Below are 24,436 nucleotides of genomic sequence, written 5' to 3' on the forward strand. Positions count from 1 at the left end.
AAGCTAAATGGCAAAATCCAACAACCTAAATGACTTAAAACAACAACAACAACAACAACAACAACAAGGGGCACCCAGGTGGCTCGACTGGTTGAGCAACTAACTCTCAGTTTCGGCTCAGGTCATGATCTCAGGGTCATGGGATTGAGCCCTATGGTGAGGTGGGCTCCATGCTCAACAAGGGGGTGGGGGGAGGGGTGGTACTGCTTGAGGATCATCTCCCTCTGTCTCTCCCCCTGCTCTGTCTCTCAAATAAGTAAATAAATCTTTAAAATATAATAATAATGTTAACTGAAAGAGACCAGACACAAAAGAATACATACTATATGATTCCACTTACATAAAATTTAAAAATTCAAGAATTAAGAAAGATTTAGGGAGGCTTGTGGGTGATTTTAATGTTCAACTTTGCTACCTATGTGGTAGACACATGGGAGTATTCACTTTGTGATAAATTTACACAGCTGCATACTTATGATTTACATACTTTTCTGTATGGATTTAATACTTGCATAAAATTATAAAATTATTTAATAAAAATAATTTCAGTAGAACATTTAAAATATATAATATATATGTACATATACACACTCTTACACATAAATACATTATGCTAACATCATTTCTTTCATTCATATAAGATGATGTAGGATTTACTCAAATGAAATTGTTAGCCCCGGAAGTAGAAAATGAATGAATAAGTAAACAAAATGCATATTTAATGGACAATTACTGAAAAATAATTGGTATTGGAAAATACTACATGGTAAGAGAGACAGCCAGGTATAATGAGTTATAACAGAACATACTACCACCTCTGAAGTAGCCTTGCATCTCCTGACACCCTGCCCCCTACTACCAAAAATCTAATCAAGCCTCCAGATCCAACTACCAATTTATAGGATATAAAGACAGAAGGATATGTTAAATCATATCACAGAAAAAGAATTAGCAATATTCAGAATATGGGAAACTTTACAAGATAAACTACCTGGCTTATTCAACAAATAAACACAAGAAAAAAAAGCATTGGAGGTATATAAAGATTCAAAAAGACTTGTAAGAACATATCAACTAATTGTTGGACTGTATTTGGATCCTGATTCGACCAAACCTAAAAATATATACACAAACTTATGACGTTTATGAAACAACTGGAAGTTTGAATGCTGACTGGATATTGGATTTACAGATTTGCGAAAAGATTTAAGTTGTGATGATAGTATTATAGTTGCGATTTAAAAAAAAACTTTTTTTCATTTAGAAATGTACTGAATTACAGATGAAATATTATGAATAGGGATTTGCTTCAAAATAATACAGGATAGGAATAAGTTGGTAAGACTATAACATACAAAACTGGCCACTAGTTGTTAATTATTGAAGCTGGTTAACGGGCACATGAAAGTTCATTATACTATTGTCTACTTCAGTAGATGTTTGAAATTCTCCATAATGAAAAGTTTTAAAAAATCTTTTCAAGCCCCCTTTAAAACAGGAACTAAAATTTGATTACAAAAAATTTAATTGGAATAATATTTAATAAAAATAGTAACTCTGAGAAGTACTAAAGAAAAAAAAGTATCTTTGGAAAAAAATGTTCTGATATATGAGAAGCTCATCAATAGGATTTTTACTGATCTGACCAAAGCTATTGTACTCAGATATTGTAAATTTTCTTTTTATTTGACTAGGTTTTTTTTTTTTTTAATTTTTATTTATTTATGATAGTCACACACGCACAGAGAGAGAGAGGCAGAGACACAGGCAGAGGGAGAAGCAGGCTCCATGCACCGGGAGCCCGATGTGAGATTCGATCCTGGGTCTCCAGGATCGCGCCCTGGGCCAAAGGCAGGCGCTAAACCGCTGCGCCACCCACGGATCCCTTATTTGACTAGGTTTTAAGACTAGTGACTAATTCTTATACAGCTTTCTGTCATCCAGTTTGTGTGATACCTTTCAACAAGAGGCACTCAAAAAATATTTACTTAATGAATAGATTAATATTTTTACCAAATTCTTGCTCAAGCATCTTTCAAATAATTATTAGTGCCTGGTATCAAAAGACAGTTTACTGGATGGTATTTAATTAAATATTAAATAATGTATGAGTAAATAACCAAACAATGTCCAAAAAAATTACAGGATATAAAGAACTTTTTAAACAGTGATAACCTATATATCTTTTTGTATTCTGTGAATTTTAAAACATTTCAGAAAATTGAACCTATTGAAAATAAACATATGAAATTAAAACTTTTAAAATCAGCATCAAAGAAAAACAAATTTAGCATGACTTACCTAGCAGGAGGAATTCCTCTCTTATAAAGATCCACCCTCACTCTCTCTCCCACATGTCTATAGATTTCCACCATAGCCAATACTGCAGCATCTCTCACCTGCCAAAGAATTCAGAGCTTAAACTTAGATGAGACATAATCAAATACTTCACCTCAAGGCATCATTATAACTTGAAGTTCTCAGTTGGTTTTAATGTCTCTAAAACCCCTGAGAGATTCTGGCAGGTCATTAACAAAAATGAAGAGGACTTGCTATGAAAACTCTAGGGAAACTTTGTAAAAATCTAAGAAACACATACATAAAAGTTACCAATGTGGCTTTTTAAAAATCTTCTATTTGTATTAAGACTGCTTAAAGAATTGCCAATAACTGTATGAATACAAATCATTATTGTGGTTAATATACTTTCCTGAAATAAAACTGCCCTTCAAGAATATGGTCTGAACTCAACACCAGTGTTCACAGCATCATTATTCACAATAGCCAAAAGGTGAAACAAACCCAAATCTCCACCTATGGATGAATGTATGAACAAAATGTGGTATACACACATACAATGGAATATTATTCAGCCTTAAAAAGGGAGGAAATTCTAACATGTGCTATAACACAGACAAACCTTGAAGATATTATGCTATGTTAAATATGCCAGATACAAAAGGACAAATTGTATGGTTCCACTTTCATGAAGTACCTAGAGTAGTACAATCATATAGAAAGAAAATAAAATGTGGTGGCCAGGAGCTGGGAGTTGGGAAGATTGGAGAGTTATTGTTTAATGGGTATGGAGGCTGGGAAGATGAAAAAGTTCTGGAGATGGACGGTGGTGATGGTTGTACAACAGTGTGAATGTACTTAATGTAAATGAATTGTACACTAAAAATATGACTGGAATGGTAAATTTTATGTTGTGTATATTTTACCACAATTTAAAAAAAAATGTGGACTCAAGACAAGAATTTGGAAGACAGCTCTAGTTTCCTTGCACAGCTCATTGTCAAAGAGCAGATAAAGAGATAGTAGAACTCTCTTCAAACTCCAGAGGCAGAGCTAGGGCCTAATAGTAAGGAAAACTATCCAGGGTTATTCCAAATGCCCAAGTTATGCGAAAAAGGTTATAGTCAAGATTCAACTTCAACAGGATGGACAAGACCTAGAATACACCCCTGTATTATGCCTATAGCATACATGGCTCAGGTAAAGAAATTTCTAACAAGTAATACACCACTGGTACAAATACCCTCTGTTAATTAGGGTTATGACTATTGCAAAAAGTAGTTGTTATGCACTACATTCAGGAATGTAGGCTGACAATCTGTCCTCACAATTAACATGTAGGAAGACTATAGAAAGGAATCCAGGCTCTTTGTCATTCAATCTTACAAACCCAAAAACTATCCTTTTAGTTCTTTAATATTAGCCAAACGAGTGACAAACTTAGGCAACTCATGGGAATATGAAAGTGTTCTTAGAGAGTAACTTTGGTGGATTTTAAAAGAAAAAAATGAGGTGAAATCTTGACTTCACTACCCCCCCTCCCTCCACCCTCCTTTTTTTTAAATGAAGTAATAAGGGCACTAGAAAAGAAGAGGTAGCCAAAAAAATTAGTCAAGGCTTGAATGTAAGTAAAATTTTACCTTACTGTTGGAATCTTCAAATAGGATACACAAATGTGGTACCAACTTGCTGAGGGCTAGTGGCTGAGTCCCAAAACTAAATGTAATTTGAAACAGAAATAAAAGAGAATTTGGTTTTAATCAAACAGTAAACAAAATATCCTTATACTTTCTTCTTGTCTGTATCAATAAGACAAATATGGTGGAAAGCATGGGTACACATCACTAAAACATGAAGGACATGAGACACAAGCAAAAACTAATTCTAAACAATGTGACATATGCAAACTTGAAAAATCATGACTGACAATGAAAACTGTCAACACATGATCCAACAGAACAAAATGTTCAACCAATGACACTCTTGAACCTAGCAACCTATGATTACTCATGAAAATTGGAGCTTTTGCTTTAAGAGTGATTTTTTTAGACACTGGGTCTCAAATAAATTTGCATTCCAATAAAACCTTTATGCTTATTAATATTTTGATGAGGTCATGGGTTGAAAGCAAATGACAGGAGAGCCAAAAACCATGAAAATTGTGCAGAACTGAATGCACTTACAAGCTCTAGATGGCAGAAAGGATCATAGAGGAGTAAAAGAAAATAAATGAAGGTATAGTTAGAAAAAAGGAAGTAACACTACAGGAAAAGTTGAAAGCTACTATATATCACCTATCTTGTTGCATAGAACTTGACCAAAAAATCCAGAAAGAGAAAAAAAGCACTAGTTTACAACTTCTTCAGACTGGAATTCTGAGCTCTGTGGCTCTATGCTGTCAGAGCTCTGCTTACTGCTACCTGATTCACTGGCTAGTTATCTGGAAGAGTCTTGTTCAGTCTATGATTTTTAGAACAGTCTACCCACAGTGGTCTAGAAAACATGGGTTGGGGGAAATGGCTACAATATCTGAAATACCACTGAGTTAACTAAAAACAATTCCAAACTGGGCCCAGAATAGAAGTATATCCTAAGTTATGTCAATGTATCTTATATGACCATCTATTTTGGGTAGAAATTATCAACTTACTCAAGAAAAAGAAACATTTATCACTAGTAATTTAAAATTAATATACACATAAAAAATTAACAGCTAAAGACATCAAATCAAATAAAAACTCTCATACCAGAGATCAATTCATAACTACTCAAAACGTTATTTCCATAGTTTTCTTCAAGCTTTACGAAATGAGTATTGCTTTTCCCTTTCAGAAAAATGAAAAACAAGATGGCTATTTTCAATAATCATAAAACTTACATGTTTAAGGTTTCAATAAGACACAGACACACGCCTTCTCGAGATCGAAAATTCTTGTGCTTAAAACCAGAAGCCAACTGTTCCCAAATGTACTATTCCAAAGAAAAGAAATATATAACACAAAATTAAATTACTCGTGTTATAACTTTAATTCCCAACCTTATCACCAACCTTAATGATAACTGAATTTTCCCATCAGACTTTATTTCTCTATAAGCTTTTCTAAGCCAAATTTATACTAATGTTGCTCTCATTCAAGTGTCTTAATCACATTTTTAGTTTTTATTTAGTTATCGTTCACTTTAGAATCAATTATTCTCAGAAAAACCATGTCCAATTCTAAAAACCTTAGAATTTCCATGGACATAGAATTCTTTCTAAGCTTTAGAAACCTCCCAACAACAATGCTACCATTATAAGCCCAGTAGTCCAGGAAGTATTTGAAAGGTCCAATGTTGCCTAGCAACTACTCCACACTGTCACATGGAACAGGCTTTTTCAACATTTTATAATTCACGCTTTTCTTGCTTTAGCCTGTTAACCAAGTACAAAAACATTATTTGGTAAAAGTCATCTTATTGCTCCCTACTATAATTCTCTTTCATAAAAAGTATACATATCTATACAGATAATTCACAGTAATTATAAGAACTTGGGGCAGGAAGGAATCCAACTTTATTCTTCTAAACACATAGCCAATTGTCTCAATCAATCCTTTCTCCACATATAGAAACATCATCCTTAGCATTTATTAAATTCATGTGCACACACACACATACCTCTTCCTGGACTCTTTATTCAGTTCTACTAATATTTCTTTTTCTGCCAAATATTCTGGAAGGTAACTTGGAAGTTTACTCAGTAAATCTTAAATGTGAATAACCTGATGCAGGAACAACATCTCTGGAACACTATTCTATATAAATACTTATATTTATGTCCAAAGACACATGTATAAGGATGTTCCTATGGAACTGTTTATAATAGCATATCAAAAAATGAGTTACAATTTAACCATCAAACAAGTGTTATAGGATACCCACCAAACTATTAACAAGAACTTCTTTCAAGATATAAAATATCTGGGCAAACAGTTTATTTTTACAATTTAATACTCTGAATTTTTTCAAAGCATATGTAGTATGTATTATAATTTTAAAACTGTATTTTAGGTAATGACCATAATATCACTGTATATACTGTAAATTCTGATTTTTTTCTACTTAACATGAGATACTCTTTAAATCTTTGTTTACGTGTCAATTTATTGTCGCACCTTTTTTTTTTTATTTTAAGTAGGCTCTGCACCTACCCCAGCACAGAGCTTAAACTCACAACCCTGAGATCAAGAGTTAGATGCTTAATTGACTGAGTCACCCAGGGGCCCCTTTTGCTCTCCTTTCAAAATATCTCCATAAGGGCTAATTTTTCCTACTATATTCATAAAACACAAGTCAGTGTCATAGAATATATGCCTTATACAATTAGCAACCACTTGTTCAAATAAAAATAAATTTCTTCTTGTTGCTGTAAAAGTTGCACAAATTAAATATAGCATTCAGTAGCTCTCAAAATGAGCTTTCTCTCTAAATACTATATTATCTGTAGGTAGGAAAAATAGAAAATCCTGAAGAATAATATAATCACCATAGCGTCCAAGAGAATCTCTGAGTTAGCTTTGTAAAAGATGTCAAAGAGTAGAAAATAGGAAAAAGAAAAGCAAAAAAAACCCAAAAAGTTAAATATTGACATTTTATCTTAAATTTTAAATCCTTTAACAATTAACAACAATTCACCGTTTAAAATTTCAGTTTTCATGTCCCTTGGAGCTTCAATGACTTGCTGTGATTACCAGCTGTCTTTACTTATATCTCATCATTGATTAGCAAAATCTAAATTTGAAAATGAAGGCCTACCATAGGTGGTGCTACTTGATCCATTAACTTCAATATCAGAGTCTGAGCTTCATCTCGAACTTTGTCTTTGGCATCTCCCATTCTGTCTATTAAAGCTACAATAACTAGAAAAAGGCAGAAAAAAAGAGTAAATATTTATAATTTACCTCCATTATAAGCTATATTTTACAAAATTATAAACACCTTGTTTCCATAAATGGAAAGTTAAGGGGTAAGCAAATTATTTTACTTGTAAGTCTAATCAAAAGTAAAGGAGAAGGAAGTTTCAAAAGCACATATACTACATGATATCCACTTATGATAAATGTTCAAAAAACAGGCAAGACTAAATATTATCCTATTTAGAGATGTGTATAGCTAGTCAAGCTCTACACACCAGCAAGGGAATGGTTATCTAAAAGGACATGTCAGTGGTTATCTCTGGTAGAGGGAGGGAGGTGTCATCAGGAATGCAGAGGCAGTATCTAAGATGACAGAGTTCTAGTTGCCTGGGCTGGGCACAAGCAGGTGTTAGTTTACAATTACATGTTTGATATACACTCTTATGTATGTATGACATATTACTCAACTGACAAAAATAAAAGCCTCGGCCCCTGGGATAGAGGTTTTTCTACGTCTAAGACTGTGGCACCATTTCATGAAAGGAGGTGGGAAAGGCAGGTGAGTGTCCATTCTTGAAGAGTTTTCACAAAAAAGGTTTCTGAAACTACATATCAATAAAGCACCAAAAAGAAATCACATCTATTGAGAGGCAGCATGAAGGGAAAGGGAGGGAATAGCTAGAACTTAGAGGGTAACAGGTTCTAAAGTCCACTCACAGGGCAAAAATACCTCACAGTCAAAATTGTCTTTCTGCAATCCCTTAAATTACCATTGCTCCTTGTGTGGTGTTAAAAGGCACATGGCAACAATATCTGATCAGCTTTTGTCTTTACATCCTCAACCCATAAATGTTTGTAGCAGTACTCACCTCAGAAGATGACTGAAAATTTAAAAGAGAATAAATTTAAACAACTTAGAGTGAAGGGCACTGAGTAAGTGCTCTCTCTGTGTGTCACCTACCACCTCCATCATCCCTACCATCATCCTGCACATTCAAAGGCAAAGAAATTAACTTTAGTTTCTCTTTTGACAGATAGCTATGGCCTTCCTTTCCCTGAGGCAATGAAGGCTGAGGCCTCTTTTAAAAAAGGGAAGAAGAAATGAGAGAGAAAGGGATTTTCTCTCATTTATTTATAAACAATTATAATTAAATGTATATATAATTTGATGCAAATATGTTCTACAATATAACGTCTACAATACAACAACAAGACTAATGTAATAATAATAAACAACAACACTTAAGGAAAAAAGAAATTAATTATTTTTGGAAGGAAATTCAACTAGAGTGAGAAGCCCACTATACCAGATGGAATGATATCCAAAAACCTAAGTTTAATCAATGAAATGACTGTGTAAGAAAGAGTCCTTGTTACAAAATCATAAGCCTAATCATGAAGCAACTGAAGTACCTGTCAGTTGGATTAATATAAACACTTCTCATCTTGCTTAGATGTATTATTAACATCAGAGAAAATCATTGACATCTGTAGGATTGGCTATTGTGGGACTCTGGTTCTGATAGCTTCTGAGAGGCAGACGATAGTAATAAACACTTAATAATGTTAAAATACTATTATGTACTAAGCTTGGAATTATCTCATGTCATCTTCATAACAATTCTATGAAATAGACTAGGCCCATTTGATAGAGAAGACCCAAAGGGATTAAATGCTTTGCCCAAAATCACACATATAGCAAGCTGAAACCAGGATTTAAATAATCCACACAATTAGGTCCCAGTCATAACTATTTCTATTTACTTGTAACTGAGGTGTTCTCTTGTGTATGTTTTTAATAATCACACAACAGTAGTATGAAAAAAAAATAGCCACTTCATTCTTGAGAGGAGGAATTTAACTCCAAATAGAAAATTTAAATGTTGGCCCAAACAAGGGCTCACTTCAATATGAAAAACTTAAATTTTATAAAAAATAAACAACAAAAACAGTTTCACACTACATAAACTTTTTATTAGTTATTTAAAAAATCCGTGAATTTTTTGCATTAGAATTCCTTTTTAATGCAGAGTAAGATTTTATTCCTAGCTCTACCAGTTATTAATTATGCAAAACAGTAAATTTCTCTGCATTTCAAACTTTCCTTGTCCATAAGATAAGGACAGATACAGGCCTATACCTCACATGGCTAGTGAGAAGATGAAGTAAAACTGGTAAAAAAGACTTATGCTAAGCCCATAAGCATTTGGAAGAGTCAACAGTTTAAGTCCTAAAGATCTGTATATAATATAATGACCACTGAATTTTACCATTCAACATGATGAATATTCAAAAGATAATTATAGGAATCCAAAACAGACCTTTTTACCCTATAGATGGTAAAAACTTGTTAAACAGATGAATAGATCAGACTGCAATTTGAACAGGAAACACCAAAGAAGGTAAAGAACAGCTGGTATATTTTATTCTCTCAGTACATGAGATGCATACCATTTTACAAGATGCAAAACTGATAACCAGGTAGTCCAACTATTCTAATATTCTTTCTGTAATTCCATTTTCGATTAAAAGTATCTGCTTAAAATTTATAAAATATGAGATCCTTTACTGAATTCAGTTATCATAAAACCAGGGTTGGTGATCAGTGTTAAATGTAAATTGTGCATATTTTTTTTGTTTCAAAAGCTTATTTTTGCACAGTACATGTGGTCACAAAGAAAATTTGAATATTTTATATTGAAGAACTACATCAAAAGAGCCCATATTCTTTATGGCACTTCATCTACAACTGAAATTGAATCTCAATTTTTCTAAAACATCTCTTCACTTTTAATGTAAAAAGGTAAATATATCTATGATGACCTAAGCGCATCAAAAGAAAATGTCATGCACATCAAGTTACATATATATACATATATATATATGTATATCATACATATATATATTATTTAAAAACAAAAACAAAAACCTTCTGCACATAATTTATTTCAATTCCTTCCTTTTACAGAAAGGCTTCTAAAGTGGTCTGGCTAAGTTCTAAGACAGAGTAAAACAAGAAAGTCAACCCTAGTACTGTACTTCCTTAAGAGTACACAGATATACTGCCTACTTATGGAACTATCATATAAATTAGAAATAGTAAAAGGATAATCTCTCATATATGTGAGAGGATAACAAGTAGGCAATATATAGTAGAAAACTAGTGCTGAAACGTTCCTATTATACCACACTGACTCTCAACTGATAACAAATCCAAGTTTCACCAAGAAAAATAATGAACACCTAGGGTTCAAAGTGAAAATGATGTTGGCTGACATTAATGCACAGAAGTAATCATATAAGAGTAAGAGATCAGAAGACAAAAAAACTACACATATAAGCCTATAAGAGAACACACAGGAAATACCTACCAACAAGAGCAACTTAACGTAATTTATTAAGTATTTAAGGGTATAAGAATTATGGTGTAAAGAAAAATTCAATGTAGGGTGAGGTTAATCTGAAAAGCTCCCAGATACTGAAATTTGAAGTAAATCTTTTAAAGAGAAAGAACGATAGAAAAAAGGAGATTTTTTTTTTACATTTATTTACATATTTGAGAGAGAGAAAGAGGGGAGGGGCAGAGTGTCCCAAGCAGACTCCATGCAGAACCTGATTTGGGGCTTGATCTCAGGGTCCTGAGATCCCAAGCCGAAACCAAGATGAAACCAAGAGTCGGACACTTACCCGACTATACCACCCAGATAACCCAAGAGGAGAGGATTTCAAGAAGAAACAACAGCATGAACAAATTAAGCCAGAACTAACAAAAGCAAGCAAGTTTCTGATTAGCTAAAGTGGAGAAGAGTATTTGCTAAAGATCACTGATGAATAAGGCTACTATGATGCAGAGGGGACAAACATGGTGAGAAAACTAGAACACCAAAGGACAGCAAAAAAGTTCTGAAAAGAGGACAGTCCTAGGAGGCAACAAACTAGGATTCTCGTCCCAATACTCCTACCGCCTCATTACAAGCAGTCGGTGCATCAACCCCCATCCGGCCCTCCTTGTGTTCAAAAATTAAGCAAGATACATAATACCTAGAATTACTGTCAAGTCTAAAATACTATCTGTCACAACTAATATTAGGGAAATACTACAGGGCAAGGGTCACAAACATAAATGCCAATAGTCAGGGACATACAGAAAATGCCAAAAATGAATTAGCTCTAAAAATGGCAGTATTCCAAGCTTGCAGTATTCTCAGTTATGAGGACACAAGAGAAGATGGGAGGGACTTATGAATCAGAAAGCTCATGACCCATTCAAAGGGAAGCTATTGCAAAACTCCACCCAATAAGTACCTGTGGGAGTGGAAAATCAGGGTTGCCATATTGACCAATTGTTCAAGACAAGTCATAAACATGAATTTTTATGTAAAACATTCTAATTATAAGCAATCATTCAAAAAATTTTAAGAAAATACATAAGTAAAACACGTTTGCAGAGTGTAGTTTCTAACATCATAGGATTTTAAGCAGAAGACTGATAGAGTAAAAAAACCACCTTTCCAGAAGATATTCATACAAAGAATGAATTGGAACCAGGTATTGATTAAAAAGAGAATCATAAAAATAAAATAAAATAAAATAAAATAAAATAAAATAAAATAAAATAAAAATAAATAAAAAGAGAATAATAAAGGAAAACTCACTAAGATGCTTCTGCTAAAAGGATACACAATAAAAATAAAAGAAATTTTTAAGAATAAAAATAAATAAATAAATAAATAAATAAATAAATAAATAAATAAATAAATGCAATCAGCAGAATTTGGGGACATACCAAACATGAAAAAAAAGCTAACCAAAGATAATTTGAAAATAAGTGTGAGGCATTCTTAAGCATTAACTTAATCAATAAAAGAAAATCACATACATCTGAGGTTTCCCTTAAATAGGAACCAAATCTATTCATCAAAGCACTCTAAAAGATACATGAAGGTCACTCAGGTTTAGAAAATAGGTCAAAGCCAATGCTGTAATCCTAACCACTACACAAAGAAAAGCATTGTACTAGTACACTAGTTTTTAATGTACTGTACTGCAAAAACACTACTGTTAAGTGTACCTCTAAATATGGCTGGCAGCCCAGGACCAGCCTATAAATTATTTATGGTAAAAAAAAAAAAAAGAAAAGAAAGAAATGAGAGTGTTATAAAGTAAAATTTTAAAAAACAATCTGACCAAAACAATTTTTTTATTGGATCTAATGATAAAAAATTGGGCCTTATATTTTTTCCTTTCACTTTGCTGTAATTTATTTTTATTATATTTTACAAACTATCATCTGCAACAGACTAGCAAAAAAAGAACTGGTGGTCCTTTACCACACACAGTCTAAAAAGTGGTGCTAAAGGAATGCAAACTGGTGTGGCCACTTTGGAAAAAAAGTATGAAGATTCCTCAAAGTTAGAAACAGAAATACTCTATGATCTAGCAATTACACTACTAGGCATTTACCCAAAGGACAGAAAAATACAGATTCGAAAGGGTACATGCACCCCAATTTTTATAGCAGCATTATTACAATAGCCAAACCATAGCAAGAGCCCAAATGTCCATCAACTGATGAATGGATAAAGATGTGGTATATATACACAATGGAATATTACTCAGCCATCAAAAAGAATGAAATCTTACCAATCTTACAATGATGTGGATAGAGCTAGAGTGTATTATGCTAAATGAAGTAAGTCAGAGAAAGACAAATACTATATAATTTCACTCATATGTGGAATTTAAGAAATAAAACAGATAAACTTATGAGAAGGGGGAAAAAAAGAGAAAAAGGGAAACAAACCAGAAGAAACTCTTAATGATAGAGAAAAAACTAAGGCTTGATGTTGGGAAGAAGGTGCGGGGCGGGGGGGGGGGGGGTGCTAGATGAGTGAAGGGAATTAAGGAGGGCTCTTGTTATGATGAGCACTGGGTGTTCTATGTAAATGATCAATCACTGAATTCTATTCCTACAACTAATATTGATTAGTTGTATTAATCAACTATGTTGATTAGTATGTTAACTAGTATTTAAATAAAAATTTGAAAAGGAAAAAAAAATAAAAAGAAAAAAGTGATGCTGTGTAAGTTTTTAATGTTACAAAAAAGTAAACATTACAGTAAAACATTTTTAAATATGAAGTAAAAATCTATTAACAGTATATTGTGTGTTTTTTGCCTTTTTTTTGTTTCAAAGGAAGTATTCTTTAGGCTTAAAATCTTTTATGTCTAGGCAAACTAAAATGCTACGTGGGTCTCTGGGTTGTACAAAATTACATTTTTGCATTCACAGAGAACTCTTTCCATTAAAAACCAGGAGAAAGAAAGGCAGTATATCAAAATCTACAATGACTTTTAAATAAAGTTAACTTACCCATTACTACATAGGACTTAAATCGTGTTGATAATCTGTCCACAAAGGCACTTAAAATTTCCAATCCCATTAATGATACCTACAGATAGAAAGAAATTTTAATGAATACAAACTATCAATGCATTCTTTCATATCAATTACAATCACTGACATATAAAGATCTTCATATATTACCAAGTTTTTTTTAAAAAAAATAAGGAGATTGAAGTATCCAGGGGTAAACAGTCATGAGGTTAGGGCCCCCTATTCTCAAATGGTTCAATAATAATAATAATGTATAAATATGCAGGAAGATAAAGTGTATTTGACAAAATGTTAGTAACTGGTAAATTAGGTGAAGGGTACAAAGAAGTTCACACTGACCATCATACAACTTTTCTATAATGTTGAAATGTTTCCTAAATGAAAGTTAAAAATAAGAGCACCTTTAATTACAGAGGAATCCCAGCTTTTGTCCAGGATAAAGACACTGGAAAAAAAAATACCACTCCCACTGTTAACAAGAAAAAGCCAAATAATCTATAGAATCGTTATCTATTCTTGAATCCATCAAAATCCCAAAGTTATAGGATAATCAACTAGCCTGAAATTTAAGGAAAGATAGATGCTCCCAAGGAGACATGGGACATAAGCAATATGACACATGTGGTAGAGGACAGAAGGAAAATAAAGCTGTGATACAAGCAAGTTAAGAGTTCAACTTTAAAAAAAATTAAAAAGAGTTCAACTTTATTTAACTCATTGTTAATAGCTGAATGTGGGCTAGCATCAAAGTATGTAATCCCTAGTAGCCACAGATACAAAAGGAGAGACCTCCATTTACCGGCTTTCTCACAAACCTTGACACTCATGATTGGAAAATTATCTCTTGGTTGTACAGGTCTCGGAGGAAGGGAACAGCTGCCTCTTTAGGAAAGGCACAAACCTTTCCTTTCCCATACCCTTGTCTTGTAAGGAACAAAGGCATGAAGCTATTGAAAGACAAATACTGTCACTCCAGGACACAGGTAAAAACTCACTGCTGCTGATCAAAGAGAAAAGAAAAAAAGTTCTCTACTTCAGAGAGAGAAGCAGAAAATCATCCTGGGCTCAGGTGATTTAGAGGTCTACAGTTGAGGAGAGGCAGGATCTCTGATAAAGTCTCATCCCCAAGACTTAGGAACAAAGGGCTCCGAAGACTGAAGCTGGACCAGAAAAGCAGAGAACATTCCCACTTCCCACAAGTAGGCTAGCAAGAACAGAAAAGGAACAGTTTACCACTGGAGAAGAGAACATGGAAAAAAACATCTATAAAGTACAGGAAAAAAGGGAAGGTCTAAAGTGAAAGGTGTTAAAAAAAACACTGAGTGCCCAACAGTTAATTCCACTCCTAGGTATATATTCAAAGGAATTAAAGCAGGATACAAACAGATACCTGTATGCCAATGCTCATTACAGCATTATTCACAATAGCTAAAAGGTACAAAAGCCCACATATTCCTCAACTGATGGATAAAGAAAATGTGGTCATAAATAGGACTGGTACATGCTACCACATGAATGAACCTTGAAAACATTTTAAGTGAAAAAAGAGTCACAAGTGGCCAGATGTTATATAATTAAACAACTAAGAAATGTCCAGAATAGACAAACCTATAGTAATAGAAAGTAGATTAGTGGTTGCTTAGAACTGTGTGTGTGTGTGTGTGTGTGTGTGTGTGTGTATAGGGGGGGATCAAGTGGTATCAGTGAAAGGGTACAGGGATCCTCTTGAGGTAATGAAAATATTCTAAAATTAACTGTGCTGATGGCTGTATACATTTGTAAATGTACTAAAAGGTTAATGAACCGTACACTTCAAATGAATAAATTGTATAGTATGTAAATTACATCAATAAAGCTGGTTTTTTTTTTTTAAGATTTTATTTATTTATTCATGAGCGACACACAGAGAGAGACAGAGACACAGGCAGAGGGAGAAGCAGACTCCCTGTGGAGTGCCGGATGCAGGACTTGATCCCAGAACCCCAGCTCATGCCCTGAGGCAAAGGCATATGCTCAACCACTGAGCCACCCAGGCGCCCCTCAATAAAGCTGTTAAAACATAATTGAAAACCTATAAATAGAATCACAGACTTAACAGACTTTACAGATGATAAAAGCAGTAACTCAAATCAGCAGGAAAAATACGTATACTAGGTAAGATCTCACTTAGAAATCTATCCCTAAGATATACTAGCAAAATTATTAAAGAACATGTGAATATTATTCATTGTGAGAGACCAGAAACTGTCATTCACCAATATGAGACAGATTCAATAAATTATGGTGCATCCATGCTATAGGGTACTGTAACACTTTAAAAATAAAAATGAGAGGGATCCCTGGGTGGCGCAGCGGTTTGGCGCCTGCCTTTGGCTCAGGGCGTGATCCTGGAGACCCGGGATCGAATCCCACATCGGGCTCCTGGTGCATGGAGCCTGCTTCTCCCTCTGCCTGTGTCTCTGCCTCTCTTTCTCTCTCTGTGACTATCATAAATAAATAAAAATTAAAAAAAAAAAAAAGGGTCATGTCCCCATTTTAAAAAAATAAATAAATAAATAAATAAAATATAAATGAGGACTACTCTAATTCTGCTATGCAATAACCTCCATGATATTGTTTTAAGATTTTATTTATTTCAGAGAGAGAGCAAGAGAGCAGGGGGAGGGGAAGAGGAGAGACTCTCAAGAGACTCCCCATTAAGTGCGGAGCCTGACACAATTCTCGATCTCACAACCCTGAGAGCATGGACCTGAGCCGAAATCAAGAGTTAGATGCTTAACCAACTGAGCCATGCAGGTGCACCTTCATTCTGTTAAGTTTAAAAAGCAAGTTGGAAATATGCATATATGTACTACAAATAGATATAATTAGAAATGTTTATCATAAATAACAGCAATGGGAAAAATGATCAGGAAAAAAATTTAATGGTTACGAACAGGCTATAAAGAATTGAGAAAGAGGGATCCCTGGGTGGCGCAACGGTTTAGCGCCTGCCTTTGGCCCAGGGCGCGATCCTGGAGACCCGGGATCGAATCCCATATCGGGCTCCTGGTGCATGGAGCCTGCTTCTCCCTCTGCCTATGTCTCCGCCTCTCTCTCTCTTTCTCTGTGACTATCATAAATAAATAAAAATTAAAAAAAAAAAAAAAAAGAATTGAGAAAGAAACCAGACTAATTGGAATACACTGTATTTGTAACAATAACTAATTTCACTGAAAACAAAATAAGTGAACTGAAACATATACCAAATTAGTATTATAACCACACAAAAGACTGTTTCAAGTGACTTTAAAGTATAATAATTTGATTATCTTTCTCGAGGGGCATATAACCTATGGACAAAAACCAAACTCTACCAAAAAAGAAACTTCAATGCTTTTTAAAATCTTGTTGATTAAAGGAGATTAGAAGACATACGGAAGTAGTAAAAAATCAGTCCTGAAACTGAACTAGAATCACTATGAATTCATGATGTATTTTTCTTTTTAATTTTTTAAAGATTGACTGATTGATTGATTGATTTATGATAGAGAGAGAGAGAGAGAGAGAGGCAGAGACACAGGAGGAGGGAGAAGCAGGCTCCATGCCGGGAGCCCGACGCGGGAGTGGATCCCAGGACTCCTAGGATCACGCCCTGGGCCAAAGGCAGGCGCTAAACCACTGAGCTACCCAGAGATCCCCCATGATGTATTTTTCTTTAAAATTAAAATAAAACCTATGGTATTCATTGGAAAAAATCTAGAAATGATCAAACAAGTAACAATGAGTTCCACTAGTACTCATACTCATACTGTATTTTCCACATACTATTTCCCACTAAAAAGAACCAGTTTCTTGGAGAGGTGGCTGATTCCAGGCTAGAGCAGGAAATAGGATATCTTGTGATACTAAACAGCAAGTATGCTCTAAGAGATTACTAGGGTCATGTCAAGGCAGGACACCGTAAATATTAGTAAGAATAATAATAACTGTGTTGTCTTGAAACACATTAGATATGTTTAAATATAAGAATTCATAATGATGAAAACTATTTGGCCAATATTGGAGGATGCTAGAAGACAACCTCAATATTTTGACAATTAGTAAATGAAAGGAAAGAATCATATGAACTACAGGCATACCTCACAAATACTGTGAATTCAGAAATACTGTGAATTCTGTTCCAGACCACTGCAATAATGGGAATATCGCAACAAAGTAAGTCGAATGAATTTTTCCATTTCCCAGTGCATATAAAAGTCATGTTTACCCTATACTATGCTCTAGTAAGCAACATTATCATTATATCTAAAAAAAAAAAGCACATGCCTTAATTACAAAATACTTTACTGCTAAAAAATGTTAATCATTATCTGAGCTTTCAGCAAGTTGTAATCTTTTGGCTGGTGGAGGGTCCTGCCTTGATGTTGATGGCTGCTGACCAATCAGGATAGGATGGTGGTTCCTGAATGAAGGCTGTAGAGGCTGTGGCAATTTCTTAAAATAAGACCACAGTGAAGTTTGCTGCAACAATTGACTTTTCCTTTCCTGAAGGATTTCTCTGTAGCATGTGATGCTTTTTGATAGCATTTTACCCACAGAATTTCTTTCAAAATCAGAGTCAATGTTCTCAAACTCTGATGCTGCTTACTAACTAAATACTTGTAATATTTTCAACTTTTTGGTGTCATTTCTACAATCTTCACAGCATCTTCACCAGGAGTAGATCCCATCCAAAGAAAAACTTTCTTTGCTCATCCACAAGAAGCAACTCCTCATCTGCTTAAGTTTTATCATGAGATGGCAGCAGTTAGGCACATCTTCAGGTTCCATTTCTTTTCCTTCTCCAGGTTACTTTAATTCCAGTTACTGAATGTACAGTGTTACATGAGTGTGAGGTGTACGACATATTGACACAACACTTCCATCACCCTATGCTCATCACAGCAAGTGCAATCCTTAATCCCCAACACATATTTAACCCATCATAATATCCAATGGGAAAAAGTTTCTCCAACAACAGCAGGAAAACTGGACAGCAACATGCAGAAGAATGAAACTGGACCACTTGGATCACTTTCTTACATCTTACACACACACACAAAAAAACTCAAAATGGATCAAAGACCTCACTGTAAGACCTGAAACCATAAAAATCCTAGCAGAGAACACAGACAGTAACTTCTTTGACACTGGCCATAACAACTTCTATGTCTCCTGAGGCAAGGGAAACAAAAGCAAAAGTAAACTAGTGGGACTACATCAAAATAAAAAGCTGTTGCACAGCGAAGGCTCCACCTCTAATTCCAGTTATCTTGCTATTTCTACCACATCTGCAGTTATGCCCTCCACTGAACTCCTCAAAGCCATCTGCTTCTTCCAAACTCCTATTTATGTTGATATTTTGACCTCTCCCAAGTTATCACAAATGTTCTTGGCATCTACAATGGTGAATCCTCTTCAAAAGGTTTTCAGTTTACTTTGCCCTAATCCATCACAGGAATCACTATCTGCAGTACAAAATGTATTTAAGTAGTAAGTCTTCAAAGCTGAAATTACTTCTTGACCCATAGGCTGCAGATTGGATACTGTGTTAGCAGGCATGAAGATAGCATCAATTATCATTGTACATCTTCACTGGAGCTCTTGGGTGACCAGACTCATTGTCAAAGAGCAGCAATATTTTGAAAGGAATCTTTTTTTTTCCAGCAGTGGCTTAAAATATTCAGGAAACCATGTTGTAAATAGATGTGCTCTTACCCAAGCTTTGTTGTCCCACTTACAGAGCACAAGGGGAGTAGGTTTAGCATAATTCTTAAGGGCCTTAGGATTTTCAGAATGGTAAGTGAAGCACTGGCTTCTCCTGAGAGTCACAGGCTGCATTAGCCCCTAACAAGAGAGTCACCCTGTCCTTTGAAGCCAGGCATTGGGTTCTCTCCTCTCTGTGAGAGCCCTAGATAGCCTATTATTCCTAATATAAGGCTATTCCATCTATGTTGAAAATCTGTTGTTTACGGTAGCTACCTTCTAGCTAGCTAGATCTTCTGAATAACTTGTTGGAACTTCTATATCAGCACCTGCTGCTCACCTTGCACTTTTATGTTATGGAGATGGCTTTTTTCCTTAAATCCCATGAATCACCTTCTGGCTTCAAACTTCTGCGGCTTCCTCAATGATCTCAGCCTTCAGCCTTCACAAATTGAAGAAAGTTAGGGCCTTGCTCAGGATGCAGCTTTGGCTTAAGGGAGTGTTGTGGCCACTTTGATCTGGATAAACCACTAAAACTCTGTCTCTTTATCAGCAATAAAGCTGTTTTACTTTATCATTTGTGTGTTCACTGGAGTAGCACTTTTAATTTCCTCAAGAACCTTTCCTTTGCAGCCACAAGTTGGCTGTTTGTCACAAGAGGCCTAGCTTTTGGCCTATCTGCCTTCCCCTCATAAGTTTGATCATTTCTAGCTTTTAATTTAATGCAAGAGACACGCAAGTCTTTCTTCCACTTGAAAACCTAGAGGCCATCATAGAGATACTAACTGGCCTCATTTCAATATGGTTGTGTCTCAGGGAACAGAGAAACCCAGAGAGAGGGGGAGAGACAGGGAAATGGCTGGTCAGTGGAGCAGTCAGAACACATTTATTAAGTTCACCATCTTGAATGGGTATGGTTCATGGTGCCCCCCCCAACAATTACATAGTAACATCAGAGAACTGATCACATGGATCATCATAACACAAAATAACAAAAATATTAGAAATACTCCAAAAATTACCAAAATGTGACAAAGAGATAATGAAGTGGCCAAATGCTGATGGAAAAAGGTCACCAATAGACTTGTTTAATGCAGGGTTGCCACAAACCTTCAATTTGTGAAAAATGCAGTATCTATGAGGCACAATAATGTAAAGCACAACAAAAGGAGGTGCACCTGCCTTTCTATTATAAACTATGCCAGTGAGTAAACAAACAGAAATAAATGGTGTTTCTCTTTATACAAGTATTCTAGTTAATAAGTGAAGGAATGGCAAAATTAGAGTATCATTTTGCAAACCTGAATGAATTAAGAGATCTAAACGCTGAACGTTAGTGGTTGCTAACATCATAAAAAGATACTATCAGACCTTATGCGCTTTTTTGTGTTATGTTCCTCTTGAGTGGGAACAAAAGAAAGACTGAATCTGATCAAGCTTCAGGTCCAACTACCAATTTAATAAATACAGAAGAACTAACATCACAGCAAAATCATGAATGTGGGAAACTCCACAAATAAATCCAAGAATATTTAAAAAGAGAAACCAAGGGAGAAACAAATTCAAAGAAACTTAATAAAGATAGCCTCCCAAAGGTGCCCACATCCTAACACCTAAGAACTCTGAGTATGGTACCTTAAGTAGTAAAAAAGAACTCTAAAGATGTAGTAAAGATTTAAAATGGGGAAATTACTCTGGGTTATCCTGGGCCCAATATGTCATAAGATCCCTCATAAATGAGAGGCAGGAGAGTAAGCAGAGATGTGATGAAAAAAACAGTAGGAAGAAAGATCTGAAGGTGCTACACTGCTAGCTTTGAAGACAGAAGAGGCCATGAGCCAAGAAACACATGGAGTTTCCAGAATATGGAACATTATCTCCTTGAAGTTCTCTAGAACAATACAATCTTGCCAAAACCTTGATTTTATTCCAATGAAACCCATTTTGGACTTCTAACATCTAGAACTGTAAGAAAATGAATCTATGCTGTTTTAGGCTACTAAGTGCGTGGTAATTTGTTACAGCAGCAAGAGGAAAGTAATATGTTAACGAGTCACAATGTGGAAATCTTATTTGGATCCTGATTTTACTTGAAATAATTAAAGAGCCTGGGTGGCTCAGTCAGTTAAGCATCCAACTCTTGGTCTCAGCTCAGGTCTCGATCTGAGGGTCGAGGTTCAAGGCCCATGCTGAGCTCCAAGCTGGCTGTGGAGATTACTAAAAATACAAACAAACAAAACACCTAATTTAAAAATTTGTATGACATTTTAAAAACTGGAACCTTAAACCTGCATATTTCATGCCAAGGAATTATTTTTTACATAGGATAATGGTACTGAGGTTATATTAACAATTTTTAAATAAATTTTTTAAAAATTAACCATCAGTTGGGATGCCTGGGTGGCTCAGTGGTTGAGCGTCTGCCTTTCGCTCAGGGCGTTATCCCAGGATCTGGGGTCAGGTCCCACATCAGGCTCCTTGTGAGGAGCCTGCTTCTCCCTTGGCCTGTATCTTTGCCCCTCTCTCTCTCTGTCTCTCACAAATAAATAAATAATATCTTAAAAAAAAAATCAGTAATCCGCCCTTATCTCCAGTTTTGCTTTCCACACCTCAGTTACCAAGGTCAACTTGGTTTGGAAGTAGATAATCCTCATCAGAAGTTCAACAGTAGCCTAACACTATGTTACAATACCTACATCATTACCCTCATTTCATCTCATCACTTCATTCTCCCACATCATAAGAAGGTATCGTACAAGGAGATTTGTAAGAGAGACCACATTCACATAACTTTTATTATAGTATATTGTTATAAATGTTATTTTATTATTAATCTCTTATTGTGCCCAACATAAATTAAACTTTATCATAGGTATGTATGCATAGGAAAAACAAACATACATAAATATGTAGGTATTATCTGTTGTTTCTGGCATCTGCTGGGGGGGGGTCTTAAAAATGTATCCCCCATGAATGAGGAGAGATTATTATATGTAGAGAAAACATAAAAGAATCCACAAACTGCAGAAAAAACGTTTTGAATTATAAGCAGTTTGGCCACAAAAATCATTATCCAAAAATGCCATTTCATTTCAATACATCAGCATAGTTTTAAAAATTAAAAAAACACCATTTATACTCTGAGAGTAAATCTAACAAAATGTGCATAAAACCTGCTTGGAGAAAATAATGAAATATTAATGAAAGACATTAAAGAAAAAACCATTATAAGTATAAGTTCCCCAGGAATGCACCTGGCTAGTAAGTCAAGGGCCAAATGTGTTTTAATTTAGATTCAACAAACATTGAGCCTGATATGGGTATAAATGCCGGGAGGTAGGTACATACCGTAATGGGAATCTTAAGAAATTCCAATTCCTTCAATTTTCTCCATAAAGTAAGTAGCAAGTAAGCCATCAGCTGACACTGATGATGGAAGAAGAGATACCAGTAGGTCTGAGGTGGGAGGAAAAGATATAAAATAGTTGTCTACGAGAAAGACTGAAAGAACTAGGAAAAAAAAAAAAGAAGGAAAAAAAAAAAAAGAAAGAACTAGGAAATATAGTATAATTACCAGTCACCAATTAGAGCCCACTTGAAGGTCTGAAATTTAAATTGAAGTCAGAGGTTTTGTGTTCTTTACCGTCTACCTTTAGTATGAAGGGGGAAAACAGAATTAGGAATGAATGTCAGGGTGTGACTGACCAGGAAATTTAAGCTCAGACTAAAGGGACCATGGGATACTTAAAAGCTAACTAGTTTGAGGTGGTCAAACTCTTTAAGTTGGAGTACTCAAGGAAAGTAACTTACAGGATTTAGAGTTTTAGAATATCACAACTGCCAATAGTAATGCCGCTTGTAATGCCACCAACCACATACATACCACAGTGGTCTGAACTGGCCATGGTAGCATTCATGGGAAGTCAGGCTGGGACATTCATATACTGAAATCTATTTTATCCCTTACAAATTACTTATAACTTTACATTTTTAATATAGATAGGACATTCGTGTGATTTTTAAAAATTATGTGTAATGAGAAAATGCTCTGCATCACTTGCTGTCAGGGAAATACAAATCAAAACCACAATGAGGTACCACCTCACACCAGGGAGAATGGGGAAAATTAACAAGGCAGGAAACAACAAATGTTGGAGAGGATGTGGAGAAAGGGGAACCCTCTTGCAGTGTTGGGGGGAATGTGAACTGGTACAGCCACTCTGGAAAACTGGGTGGAGTTTCCTCAAAGAGTTAAAAATAGATCTGCCCTACGACCCAGCAATTGCACTGCTGGGGATTTACCCCAAAGATACAGATGCAGTGAAACGCCGGGACACCTGCACCCCGATGTTTCTAGCAGCAATGTCCACAATAGCCAAACTGTGGAAGGAGCCTCGGTGTCCGTCGAAAGATGAATGGATAAAGAAGATGTGGTCTATGTATACAATGGAATATTACTCAGCCATTAGAAACCACAAATACCCACCATTTGCTTCAACGTGGATGGAACTGGAGGGTATTATGCTGAGTGAAGTAAGTCAATCGGAGAAGGACAAAGATTATATGGTCTCATTCATTTGGGGAATATAAAAAATAGTGAAAGGGAATAAAGGTGAAAGGAGAAAAAATGAGTGGGAAATATCAGAAAGGGAGACAGAACATGAGAGACTCCTAACTCTGGGAAACGAACAAGGAGTGGTAGAAAGGGAGGTGGGCGGGGGGTGGGAATGACTGGGTGACAGGCACTGAGGGGGGCAGTTGATGGGATGAGCACTGGGTGTTATGCTATATGTTGGCAAACTGAACTCCAATAAAAAAATAAAAAATAAAAATTATGTGTAGTAGGTATTATCTATAAATCTTATTACATTATAAGGGAGATGTTAAAACAGGCCACTGAATCTAACACAGTTCAGAATCACTGCCCTAAACAACTGTCATGCACATATACAAAGAGACAATGTATAAGAATGTTTACAGGGGCAGCCCCCGTGGCTCAGCAGTTTAGCACAGCCTTCAGCCCAGGGCATGATCCTGGAGACCTAGGATCGTGTCCCATGTCGGGCTCCCTGCGTGGAGCCTGTTTCTCCCTCTGCCTGTGTGTCTGCCTCTCTCTCTG

At 35.3% G+C, this 24,436-nt stretch overlaps 1 protein-coding gene across 30 annotated transcripts in view; it reads right to left on the reverse strand.

The window, feature by feature from the left end:
- Nucleotides 1-24,436, reverse strand: part of CLASP2 (cytoplasmic linker associated protein 2) — a 177,324-nt gene that overhangs the window by 148,576 nt on the left and 4,312 nt on the right. For all 30 annotated transcript variants that reach the window (XM_072793516.1, XM_072793514.1, XM_072793515.1 and 27 more), the window contains exons 2-6: nt 13,567-13,645; nt 7,093-7,196; nt 5,177-5,268; nt 3,939-4,014; nt 2,302-2,399 (exon numbers count right to left, since the gene is read on the reverse strand). In XM_072793516.1, coding sequence (XP_072649617.1) covers nt 2,302-2,399; nt 3,939-4,014; nt 5,177-5,268; nt 7,093-7,196; nt 13,567-13,645 — 449 coding nt within the window. The remainder of the gene's footprint in view (nt 1-2,301; nt 2,400-3,938; nt 4,015-5,176; nt 5,269-7,092; nt 7,197-13,566; nt 13,646-24,436) is intronic.

The sequence above is a fragment of the Canis lupus genome, chromosome 22 (genome assembly GCF_048164855.1).
Source record: "Canis lupus baileyi chromosome 22, mCanLup2.hap1, whole genome shotgun sequence".
In the NCBI taxonomy this organism is placed as follows: Eukaryota; Metazoa; Chordata; class Mammalia; order Carnivora; family Canidae; genus Canis; species Canis lupus.